At 35.2% G+C, this 12,522-nt stretch overlaps 2 protein-coding genes across 4 annotated transcripts; one reads left to right on the top strand and one right to left on the bottom strand.

Annotated features, from left to right (window-relative positions):
* Positions 1-4,067: 4,067 nt before the first annotated feature.
* LOC110757681 (ORMDL family protein) lies at positions 4,068-7,503 on the top strand. Its single transcript, XM_021959377.2, has 3 exons — positions 4,068-4,456; positions 5,638-5,786; positions 7,123-7,503. Exons 1-3 carry the CDS (start codon positions 4,271-4,273, stop codon positions 7,259-7,261), a joined length of 474 nt encoding a protein of 157 aa, XP_021815069.1. The 5' UTR covers positions 4,068-4,270; the 3' UTR covers positions 7,262-7,503.
* Positions 7,504-9,878: 2,375 nt separating this feature from the next.
* On the bottom strand, positions 9,879-11,960 carry LOC110757615 (dof zinc finger protein DOF2.5-like). 3 transcript variants are annotated; one of them, XM_021959284.2, is made up of 2 exons: positions 11,807-11,960; positions 9,879-11,096 (listed from the first exon to the last, which is right to left on the bottom strand). In XM_021959284.2, the coding sequence occupies exon 2, from the start codon at positions 11,070-11,072 to the stop codon at positions 10,284-10,286; it is 789 nt and encodes a 262-aa protein (XP_021814976.1). In that variant the 5' UTR covers positions 11,073-11,096; positions 11,807-11,960; the 3' UTR covers positions 9,879-10,283. The 3 variants fall into 3 exon arrangements, with proteins under 3 accessions (XP_021814976.1, XP_021814975.1, XP_088103943.1); XM_021959283.2 differs by having other exon boundaries at positions 11,683-11,936; XM_088247817.1 differs by lacking the exon at positions 11,807-11,960 and adding an exon at positions 11,455-11,676.
* Between the last annotated feature and the right edge of the window lie 562 nt (positions 11,961-12,522).

Genomic DNA, 12,522 nt, shown 5'->3' with positions numbered 1-12,522 from the left:
CGAGCAAATTCCCAGTGGGTCACTCATCTTGGGATTGCTCTAGCCCCAACTCGCTTAACTTCGGAGTTCTCATGACTCCGAAGCCAGTGAGCTCCCAAAAAGCCTCATGCTAGATGAAAGCGGACATGTACATATAAGGCACATCACCCATCTTCATTGGTCGATGTGGGATCTTACAGTGATTGATTAAAATCTTCCTTTCTTAAATATCTCCTTTCCTATTGGTTGGATTACATGTGACCAATCTTTAGAATAGGAAAGATACTTTCGTGATTTTCTGTCAAGTCTTAAAAATTGGAGATTTGGTTTTCAACGTGTTCGTACCACTTGTGCAAAACCCAAGGGAAGGTATCGTATAGTAGTGTAGCTCGAAAGTCCGAGTGTTGTATCCACAGAGAGCAGTGTAAAGAAAATAACAGAGATGAAAAAGAACAAGTGTGATTGAGAGGTAGATTTATGCAAGATTTGATTTAGAGAAAATTTAATTGATTAAAACACTAAGGCATTGGGATTCCACTTTTAACATAAACATGCAACTCTTAATAATTTGATCCACAAAATATTTTTCAATTTAGTTGTTCAAAATAATTAAAGCTCTTTTTAATTTCCTTTAGAAGTATTCTAAGCATAACTTGTACCATTGGCAACAAACTATCAAAAAATAATCTTCATCAAAATTCTATTAATCCTTAGTAATTCTCTTCTCTTTTAAAAGCATGAAAGTTTTTACTACACAATGGGAAAAACATGATTGAACCCATGAAATAGATTATCAAACATTCATCAATTAATTAAAAAGAAAACTACAAATTCCATTTGAACAAATACTACAAAATCACATTAAAGCTTAAGTTTGGATCAAACTAATAAAAATTACACACTTATATTGAAAGCTTTCTCCCTAGCCTTAGCTAGGGAGTTAGTTCCCCATAATAAAATAAAACTTAAAACAGAAATTAAAACTTAGAAAGATGGAGGGAAGAGAGAGAAAAGCTCAAGAATTGTGGAGCTTGGTGTAGTTTTACAATGCCGTAGCTCCACCTATTTATAGGAGGATGGGAGCAACTCTAAATTCATTAAATCCCTCTATTCATGAATTTAATATGTCTTCCACTTGCCATCAAACCAATTGCCAAGTTGCTTCCTTTAATTAATTCATTGTGATGATGACTCCTTATCTAAATTCTTCAAAACTTTCTTCCACTTGAACACTTTATCATGCATTTCCATACTTTCCTTCGTGTCTTCTCATAAAAACTGTAGCAACTTTCCTCAAATTGTAGCTAGATAACAACTCAAGCATCATCATTCTTCTTTGCATTCATTGGTTGCAAGTAGTCAATTTGAACTTCTCCTTCATTGTTTATTCATTCTTTCTTTATTTCTTCAATGATGGAAGCTTGCATGCATGTCCTAGAGCATAGATACAATTGATTGCTTCTTCTTTTCATTTGGCATTGAACCACACGTTGTCTTGAGCATATTTCCTTGACCATGGCTGCACACATTTTCATCTTTCTTCTATCTTCTTTTCTTGCAACACATTACTTATTCCTCCTCCTCCTCATGCCATTGGTGGAAGACACTTAATATCTACAAATAACCACTCATTAAATATAAAAACAAGATTTGGAATGAAACAATAAAAATACTCTAATAGATTTACATGAAACAAAAGAAGATACTAACAACTATAAATTTAAGGATAAAACTTGTATTAATTTTGTACTCATCACAACGTATTTTCTTTCTTGTAAAGAAAAAGTCTATAAAATAAAACCTTTGTCTTCTTTGTTTGATAGAACTTTCACGATCATATTTTCAGTCCATAAACTTTGGAAAGCTGAGTTTTTATTTGAGATAAATCATCAAGTGTTCCATGTTTACTTGGTGATTTATCAAACACTTTTATCATTCATATTGCATTCATTTGCATGTTTGGTGACTCATATGGTTAAGGGCACAAAGACTGTGATAGCGATTTTTCTCCAGTGAGCTTGAATCGATCGTGACCAGTATGAGATTCAACATAAGGAGAGTTGGAAGAACTCCGGTGAGTTGAATCAATCGTGACCAGTATTGGATACAACATAAGGAGAGTTGGAAGAACTCTGGCAAGCTTGAAGCAATCGTGACCAGTATCGCGTTCAACATAAGGAGTGTCGAAGATCATCCCGTGAGTACTTCTTGTAAACATTATGTAGAAGGTGTCTAGGATAAGTGTGCGAGTACTTCTTGTAATCATCGTTCTATAGTGGATTTGCCTTGAACTATTAGGTCCCGTGAATTTTCCCCAGAGGTGGGGTTTTACCACGTAAGATACTTTATGTGTTCTCTCTATTTTGGCGTGTTTTATTTGTATTACCATAGTACTCTTGACTACTCAAAACACAGACTTTACTCTTTTAGTGTTTTAAGCCATCCTATAGGTATTTTCACAACCACAGTAAGTTTAGAAGACCTCAGTTTCTGTCATCACCAGAAGATTATGATCTACAGCACCTGTTGAATGCTTCTTTTATTTTATTTATAAAATTTTATTTTTTAATAATTATTTTTAGTTATTTTTAATTAATGAAAATACCTTAAATTTAACGAAAATTTTAACAGAATTATACGTCGGTGGTGAATTGCAACACTTTATAAAGTTTAAGTGGGTAAAAATAAAAAATAAAAATTAAGGTGGTAATAACGCACATGCCTAAAAGTTCAAGTAGTATTTATGCAAATTTCCCTTATAGTAACTTCTTTTTTATAAATGTTAAGAGAGCTTGTGGTTTGCTGCTTGAAATGAAATAGACCAACAGGCCAAAAAAGTTTAGTATTTTTGCCAGGCCAAAAAAGCTGAAGAAAAAGCCGAATCCCGAGCAGAGATTAATCCCACTCTTCAAGTATTGGGACACCTCGTGATATTTACTAAAAAAAGAAAAGCCAGAAGAAAAGTTAGACCACATAGACAAAAAAGTAGAGCCAACAACTGCCGTGCATAAATAATATATACTTTGAGTCAAACAATTAGTTAAGTAGCTTATATCTGGGACCATCTATAATTTATTTGGACAACACTTTCATGATTTTGATTGTGACATAGACTTCACACCCAATTTATTAATTTTGCAGTCAATTTATTTATTTTAGGGTTCCGGGAGGAAGGGCTTCTTCTTCCTTCCAATTTTCTTCCATTAATGGCTGGCTCCCCACTTCCAACAACTGAGCTGATTATTATGAAGTTATGGGATCGGTTTAGTGTATTGAGCATGCAATGTGTATGATATAGGATGCGTGTGAGGATCATAACACATTTCCTTCAAGATCCTTGTATTTTGCATTACATTCTGGTGTCGTGCATAAATTAAATAGATAAATAAACTTGTATTATATTATTTTATCTTGCAATCATATAGAATTTTGACATCTCTTCAATTATGAAAGAAAAAAAAAATTTGGAAATTTCCTGCAAGGATATCAAATGCAGAATTGCAGATTAAATTGGAGAGCAATTAGCACACCCCTAAGCTTGCTAATTCTTATCCAAATGAAATTGAAAACTAGCCCAAAAAATTACCATCGCTGCACCGAGTAATTCTTTAGTGTGATGATCACACTGTCATGTGATGTTACAATCCACTCATATTATAATACATGGATTAATAACATCATTTTGCAGTGTGGTTGTCACACTCAATAATTTTTCGAATTTGACTATGACACTGATATTAGCAATTAAAGAATCATATCCATAAAAACTTCCATTGATCTTGAACCTAGTGAAAATAGATGGTCTAATTTAGTTAAGAAATATACATGTATTGATTTGGCTGCATAAAATAAAATAATTATAAACGTCAACTTAGGTTGTAAAAGGATTTACAGGAGGGTCCCAATACCGCTAGATTGTTTTACTTATTTATCATATACAAAAATTAAGTAGCTGCCTTATATACAGTAGGGAATGCACCAACAACCACATTTTTGCTTCAAATAACACACTAAACGACGTCGCTTTTTTCCTGCAGATATCAATATTCACCTCCATTTTGTTTGTAATAAGCCTCCATCGTTAACCCCACGGAGAAATAATAGACTATATAAAGAAAAACAGAGTGCTCTGCCTTTGGGTTTTGGATTTCGAAACCATTAAAGACCCAAAACGACCAAATTACAATCCAATACACAGATTCAAGCTTATCCCAATCAAAACCCACAAAGACTTCAAATTATCGAAACCAGAAGGGTCGCTGAATCAAAACCCAGAAACGGGAATTTTTGGATGGCGAGTCTGTATGTGAAAGCTGTGCCACCTGCGGATCTGAATAGGAACACAGAGTGGTTCATGTACCCTGGTGTTTGGACCACCTATATTCTCATCCTCTTTTTCTCTTGGCTCCTTGTGCTCTCAATCTTTGGCTGCTCTCCTGGCATGGCTTGGACCATAGTTAATCTCTCTCATTTTTTGGTATGTTTCTGTCTCTATATATATATATATATATATCTCTCTCTCTCTCTTTATGTAATTGATTGTTTGTAGGTGTGGCTTACTGGCTTTGATTGATTATTTTGTTCAATTGGGTTTGCAAAATTTTCTATATTTGTTTATTAAAGGCTGTTTGATTTGATGCATGCATAATCCAAGTAATAACAGGTAGTTAAATTTTCTATGAAACCCATGTAATTATTTAGCTCAATGATATTTTCTGTTTCCATATATGTAATTAGGTGCAGCTTTGATAATTCTAGATGGGTTATGTATTTGGCTGTTGAATGGGGGCTTTTCAATGTTTTAGCTATTTGTTTCATGTGAAGTATTGTAACCTAGTTCGTAAAATTCTTGTTTTAAGGTAGAATTTGCTTAATTTTCTATTCTGTAAGCATGAGCTGGATGTTGGGTATGTTGCATCTGAGCTAAACAATTTGGGTTTATGGAAAGTAGAGATTTACATTTGAATATTGCATTTTGTTCTCAATTTTGGTTAAAAATGCAAATTTTACGTTATTGAGCTAAGCAGTGTTATGAGACTCAGTTAGGAGTTTAGTTTTGGAAGACAAGCATGAAAGAATTCCAATCGTTGCCTAGTTATCTGCTCCGTCATATTTCCTTGTCCAAAATTTTGTTTACTGGTTGTGGCATTGACATCTTGCTCTTAAGGGATACTGTTCTTGTTCCCTTTTCAGACAGTACTCATTACATCCTCTTTTCTGGGACTTGGGAGTTCAGGAATGAGGCAAGTTTAAGATGTCCTTATAGGAATCCTCTGATTTTGTGGTCTTATGTTATCACTGTTCTTCTAATATAAATAGGGATTGGATTGGATGAGACAGCCTTGTTCCATATCCAATTACTGCACAAGACTGCACTTTTATTTAGAATTGTATACTTTATTATAAACTACTTTGAGGTCTCTTTTTCTTTCCCCAGTTTTCATATTATTATTCCGTGTATAGTCATTGAACAGGTTTTCCCTAATTGTCCCTTATTTTTTTATCTGAGGCTTTGGGCCAAGTAGCCTTTGCTTATATAATGTTTGAATCTTAAGTATTGTATTCAGTCTTCTGCTTTGTAAGTTTTAACTTTTAACTCTAGGTTAGTTCCATTCATAATTCCATCTACCATATTTGAGGAGTCTGATTCTTCTTTAGGTCACTTATCACTTCTTCCACTGGAAGAAAGGAACTCCCTTCGCTGAAGATCAGGGGATCTACAATGGACTTACTTGGTGGGAGCAGATGGATAGTGGAAAGCAGCTCACCCGCAACAGGAAGTTCTTAACCGTTGTTCCTGTGGTGCTGTAAGTTAATTTATGTGCTATGAAAAAAGCATTTCTTAGTTTTGACACTAAATTTAAATATAATTGAACCTTTTGGCTGTTCATGATTTTATTTATCTTAACCTGCCTACCTCTGATCTCTGTGTGTGTGTGTCCACAAGCCCTTTGTCAAACCTTTACAAGCATGTATTTATTGCTTGCGCACATATTTGTTCAACATTCCAAAACATTCTACACCAAAAAGGTTTGGTGGATTGTTCAGCTTATTCAAAAAGGGTCCAGTTTAAAACTAAGTCTGTATTTGGGTTGGAACTCTGTATCAGATTCATTTAGGTGGCCAATGGCAACAACGAGGACACCTGGTTACCTACTCAATTTTTTAAAATATGATAAATTTATGATAGATTTTTAGTATATTTAGAAATTTAAAATTTTCTGATTCTGGTTATTGCTTTGGTTGAGTTTCTTTAGTTTACAACAATCTACTACCAGTTCAGGCAATATTTTTCTCTCTCTAAATATCACAGTTTGTTTTTTGGTGGATGCCATAGTGGACACCTCATATCAGTGTTCCATGTTAATGCCTGCAATGTACACCCAGATTTTAGTAGAATCTGTTATATTTATTTGTTTATGTAAGAGTATGATACCTCAATTTTAGATGCATGCATGCCCATGGAGCAGTTTATTTACTCAGAATCCTTAGTATGAGTTCCGTTGTATCCTCTTGTCTTGATATCAACTTTCAACCTGTACTATGCTCTATGTGGATGCTTCAGAATGAGCTTAGTGCCTGTTTTCACATCAATTTTTTTTTTGTATTCACGCTGAACACATCGTGAATTTGGTATGGCTTTGAGATGTGTTGGATTTTTCTACAACTAGCATGTCCTTGATTGGCTACCCAACTAAAGTATGAGGGTGGAGTTTGTTAGAACCCCAACCCATGGTGCGAACCAGGAATGAGGCTTCTTTATTGGACATGGATGGATGGCATGGAATGAGCAGTCATCCCACAGTTGAGAAAACGATGCCAGATTAGATCTACGTAGTTTATTGTATGAGGGGGTCAATTGTTCTTGGTCCATGTTTTTGTTGAATAAATTGTTACATAAGACATTGGTAATATATCAAAACTTCTGAAGCAGTACTGTCTTTGTTGACAGTGCTGCTTATGATATGATTTGTATGAACTTGCTTTGCAAACTCAGGCCATGCTAGGTGAAGTGCATGTATGGTTTTGTCAGCTGAGCAATACCAGTCCTGAAAATGATAATTCTGCGACGATCTTGTTTTGAAAAGTTATATTGAACCAAAAACCATGTTGTTCTGATTTCCTTTTCTGCTTTCCTGTCAGGTACTTGATAGCCTCACACACAACTGACTACCAGCACCCGATGCTCTTTTTCAACAGTCTTGCAGTCATTGTGCTAGTTATTGCCAAATTCCCCAATATGCACAAAGTCCGGATCTTCGGAATCAATGGAGATAAGTGAGTTGGGCGTAAGGTTGACATGTTCAGAAATCACATATTGTTCTGAGGAAGAGCTATATCGTTGTATAGAAGTTGGAACTGGAGGGATATTCAAAAATATAATGTGTTTTTGTTCTTACGGCTTTTCAAGCTGCCTCCCAGTAAAGAATAATTGTATTGAGTTATCTTTGTACAGTAGAGAAATTTTATGTATCTTGAGATTCACGGTGCTATATGAGCATATGTCCCATATTTTGACGCCTCTCTTCCTAATTCCCATCTGTTTGATTATCATTTCCACCCTCGAAACAGAGTTTATGCCTGAAACAGAACAATATTGTGTAGATACAGATTCGACGGCTTGACCGCGATAATGCACGGTGTAGGTTTTGTGTCATAATTTTGGGTTTATTAATTTCTTATGTTGTGTAGGATGCGCTAAGTACAACTGGGCAGCTCAATGACATCTTTCATCTGTGTAATGACTATGATCGGAAAGTTCATGTTTGGATCAGGGCCTTTATTTTTCTTTTCCGAGCGTTGCATTGCATGTGTTAGCATTTAGCTGGTTGTTTTCCTACCCACACACAAGAATCTAATCTTCCAGATCCCGAAAATGAAAAGTTACCAGTTTTCAGAATTGAAGGAGGCAAAACTTAATATTGTGTACTTGTAAAGCTGATCTCGAGAGCAGCTGTCAACATGGTTATGCAGCTAAGTACGTACTTTATAAGTTATTAAAGGGTTATAGATTAAAATAAACCAGAAAGAAATGAGTGATACAATGATCAATCACAGTCAATCAATGTTTGACTTGTTGAATACGGTAGTCCTGAGCAGTAATCGATTGATCTTATATCAATTGTTTCCAAAATGATTACAGTATTTGGTATTGTCGATACATAGAACTAGCCAATCACTCGGCTTTATCTAACTCTATGTAGTACTAGTAGTAACAATATATAATTGTCGACTTTATAATGAGGAAGCAGCAAGTGTGTGTGGTTTGCCTAAGCCATCTAGCTAGACTAGTTGTAATTAAGGAGATACATATGTATATTAGTTCAACCACTGCAATCCCTTCTTGCTCAATATTAATGTGTTTCTAACTTGGAATTCTAGGTCAAGCTAAGGTTGCGCAGCCCCTATAAGCCCTCGTTGTTGTTCAGTACAATTGTTAAAGTGAATGCAACTAATATTTTATGTGGTCCACACCACACCTCCATTTATATACATATTATAAAGCTATTCAAGGGACAGGACATGAGCCTAGAGAGAGAGAGAGAGAGAGAGAGAGAGCCCTAAAAACCTAAGCTTCTTCATTTCATAGGGTGTGTGGATTGACTTAATGCATCATTTAGGGTCATAGGGTGGTGAACCTTCTTTCTCTACTTAGTCTACAATGAAACACAATTATCACTATAACCAATGTTTACCTAAAAAAGAATCAAAACCCATCAAAATTACATAAGAAAATGCCAAATAAGAGATGGACACAGCATAATATCTATCTAATCCATATGTGAAATGTGAAATGGATTGAGTTGGTGGAGAAAATAGTTTATCAACACGCTTTCCCCCGGACCCCACTAAACAAGAGGAATGTTTGGTGGGTCCCATTCACGTACCCTAAAGCCAAAACCAAACAGAGGACGGTGGGGTCCTCGTGGAATTTTCCTGGTGATTTCATCAGTAGGGTATTTATATTATTTTTATGAAAAAGAAGGCATGCAAGTTAATTATGATCTTTCATGGATGGAAGGAGTCTTCTAAAACTGATCAGCGAACGGGTGTCGAAAATTATTAGGTTTGCTTTTGGTTGGGGCAGGTAATTAATTGTTAATTTTTCATGTATATATTATAATTGCTTGTTAGTTTGGTGGTGTTATGTGTAAAAGAATGTGCATTGGGTCTACCACCACTAGTGCCCCCTTCTAATACTTTTTTTTAATAATCTTATATTAGTGATTTTGATTGTTAATGGAACAAGTATTGAAACCATAATTATATAATGTGTGTCATATTTATATATTAAATATTTTTATTTTTATTTTTATTTTTATTTTTGTTAAGAGTTTAAGACTATATTTAAAGGTGGGGGCCTTCATCATTTAGGTGCCCAATTTGTTCTATAACGAAATGCCTTTCATAGCTGGAAGAATCTCAGTTATGTAACAGATAAGACGTCAAGCCTGACATGTCAGGTTCATACCTGCTTTATTTTTGTGTATTCGAGGAGAAAGACTTCCAAGCCACGGAGATAGAACTATTCTCCAACTAATAACGCTATAATATACATGATAACACTTTCACTTGACATAACATTATTGACCAGGTATAGCGAAACAGTTTGCAACTAAGGTTTTCTTGTATTGGAGTGGAGAAGTGCTTGTTTTTGTCACTCGGTAATTAGACATAAAATAATCGAATAATATGTGTTTAAGAAATAAAAGATATTATTGATTTTGGTTATATATCATGCTGTTAACTAGGTTGTTTTGTCGCTCAACACTAAAATGCAACACGATACTATAATAACAGTCTCAAACGAGTTTTTCTTGTGTGAATGGGAGAGAGATAGAGAGGAAAATCAGAGCAAAGTTTAATTCAATCTATTGACAAAAAAGGGCAAGAGCAAATGAGCAACTAATCCGCTAATACATTCACTAAGATCCACACACAAATGAGATCACCAAGTCTATAAAAACATACAACAAGTGCATTTATCAGATGCATATGCCCTAGATTTGATAGAAGAATGTATGAATGCAGGCCATGTTGCATGCCTTACATTCATTTCTTCTTCTAATCCCTACTAGATCAAATACTGGATTTACAAAACCCTCTTCTAAAGCCAAGCCCAAATAAGTAAATAGAGGAATATATATAACAAAAGAAACCATATCTGTTAGTCTGCAAAATAAGTAAGCCAACTTAAAAGAAAAACAAAGAAATCAAAAGTGAAAAATACACTTTAATTCTTTCTTTCTTTCTTTCTGTCTTGTCTTTTTCTCTCTTCTGATCATTAACTTATTTAATCACCATCACCACGAGCCTCCACCCAATAAACCATTCCAATAACCAGTTGGATTGCCTTGCCCCTTATTCTGATGATGATCGAGTTCATGATGGGCTGTAGAGCTTGAAATCTGTTTCAAGTCCCCAAATGGAAACAAGAGCCTCCCACCATTAATCTCATGATCGCCATACCTATTTCCAAGCCCATCAACACAGAAACCAAGGTTTGGTTTGAATTCTTGCAAGGAGAACCCAGGTGATGATGCATAGAGAGTATTTGAATGATCAGCCATATTCTGGGTTGGTATAAATGAATTCACACCTCTGGAAGCAATGCCAGTCCTAAGCAGCTCCATGGCTGAAAGAGGAGCTGATGTGGAAGTGCTAGCTCCAGCTGCTGGGTTTTGTTGGTAATGCTCCATGGCATTGAAAGCCAGATTAAGATCTTGGCCTTCATGGGTGCTCCTAGGGTTTTGATGAGCTGAAAAGTGTGAGAGGCTACTTGGTGGGTTGAGATCAGGAATATTATTCTTTGATAATAGTGAAGCTGATGATGATGCAGATGATGATGTGGATTTCTTGTTCTTTCTTGAACCTCCTCCGACTGGGACATTTCTGAGAGTTCCACCTTCAGTCCAATACCTTCTGCATGTCTTGCAAAAGTACCTTGGTTGAGTGAGGCTGTAGTTGTTGTAGTAACAAAACTTGGTGTTGGTTGAATTGCACCTTGGACAATTCAATTGCTCTTGAGGCCTTGCCCTTTTCTCTAAAGCTGACCTTGGGCATGCATTAGACCCCATCTCATGATCTTCCATGGGCTTGTCCAGTTCTCCACTCTCCTAATTAATTGACAATTAACCCCAAAAATTCAGAGAAAAGAACACATATTAAGAGCCCTAATTCTGATTAAAGATTAAACAAACTACACACAGATCTAGAAATCTAAGACATAGTAAAGAATAAGATATCATAACAAGTGGACAAAGAAATTAAGGAAAGCTAGCTAGCTAGCTCAGCTTTTTTAGTACTTGGGAGAATCATACTGACAAAGAAACACTAAAGGAATAAATTAAAAAAGAAAAGAAGAAGAAGAAATAATAGTAACAAGTAATGCCTTTTTCTATCCCCCCCCTTTATCAGTTATCACATGTGAAGAAAGAAAAAAGTTGAGCTTTCATGTATAAAGAACAAAATAACCTTTTTTCCTTGAACAAATGAAATCCAGGTAACTTTCAGTTGCCCTGATGAACATAATCTCAGATAGCTACAAGTAACAGATGAAAAGAAAATACCCCACAGTAATTTTGTTTCAAAAACTTTGGAGCTTGATCTATGCTTGACCTAGATTAAAAAAAATTTGGCTCAGAGAATTAATGCACAATAAAGAAAGGAAAAGGAGTAGAGACGAATTATAAATCCACCAACCTGCGGCCATTGAGCAGTGTCCATGAATTCAGAAGAGAGAAAAAGGGGAGAAAGGAAGCTGATGACTTCAGAGAGAGAGAGAGAGAGAGAGAGAAAGAGAAGGAGAAAGGGAGAAAGTGTTCACCTTCTTTGTCTGCAGCTGCTCTGAGTGGAAGAAAGAATGTTTTAGATTGTCTTTTAGATTGTGTGTGCTTGAATTGCTTTATGCTTTGGCTTACTTTATGAGTGATGATGAAAGGAAAAATAAAAGAAACGTCTTTAGTTTTGACTATACCTCTTAAAATGGCACTACATTAATGCTGTTTTGTGTTATTCTATGTGGGAGTTTTGTCTGGTTTTGCTAAGAAAATTCATTTTTATTGTTTTTCTATTCATCTTTTGTGGAATCATGAGTGTGTGTAGTGTGGTGGGTTTCTCTTTATTGACCTCATAATGCAAAAGTCTTGATTCTTGTTCTTCATATTTGTCACCCCCTCTCTTTAGATGTTTTCTAAGGACCATACATGGACAGGGATTAGGGATTCTTTTGGTTCATCGAATATGTGAAGATTTTCTCAGTCTGGCATCATATGGTACCCTATAACACTAAAATTAGAAGCCTTAACTATTAACTTAAATCATTACTTTTTTGGTTTTTTCAATAAGAAACAAAACTAATTTGTATCATTAAGTTGAGATTTCTCAAATTTCAAATAAGATTTGAAATCTACAATAGTACTAGCTAGAGACACCAACTTGTGACAAAATTACATATTATCCTTGTGGTATATGGGTCATATATTATTGTTATTCATGTTGTAAATTCTGAATATTACCCTTGTGGTTATGTTCCTTATTACT

This window comes from Prunus avium, chromosome 2 (assembly GCF_965620075.1).
Source record: "Prunus avium chromosome 2, drPruAviu1.hap1.1, whole genome shotgun sequence".
Taxonomy (NCBI): Eukaryota; Viridiplantae; Streptophyta; class Magnoliopsida; order Rosales; family Rosaceae; genus Prunus; species Prunus avium.
The sequence above is the reverse complement of the archived record's forward strand: the minus strand, read 5'-3'. Positions and strand labels throughout refer to the sequence as shown.

Excerpts from the sequence above, each read along its gene's own strand:
- LOC110757681 (XM_021959377.2), top strand. The coding sequence starts at position 4,271 with ATGGCGAGTCTGTATGTGAAAGCTGTGCCACCTGCGGATCTGAATAGG. Across the intron at positions 4,457-5,637 it reads TTAATCTCTCTCATTTTTTG|GTCACTTATCACTTCTTCCA; the intron begins GTATGTTTCTGT and ends ATTCTTCTTTAG. Across the intron at positions 5,787-7,122 it reads ACCGTTGTTCCTGTGGTGCT|GTACTTGATAGCCTCACACA; the intron begins GTAAGTTAATTT and ends CTTTCCTGTCAG.
- LOC110757615 (XM_021959283.2), bottom strand. The coding sequence starts at position 11,706 with ATGGACACTGCTCAATGGCCGCAG. Across the intron at positions 11,097-11,682 it reads ACACTGCTCAATGGCCGCAG|GAGAGTGGAGAACTGGACAA; the intron begins GTTGGTGGATTT and ends TCAATTAATTAG.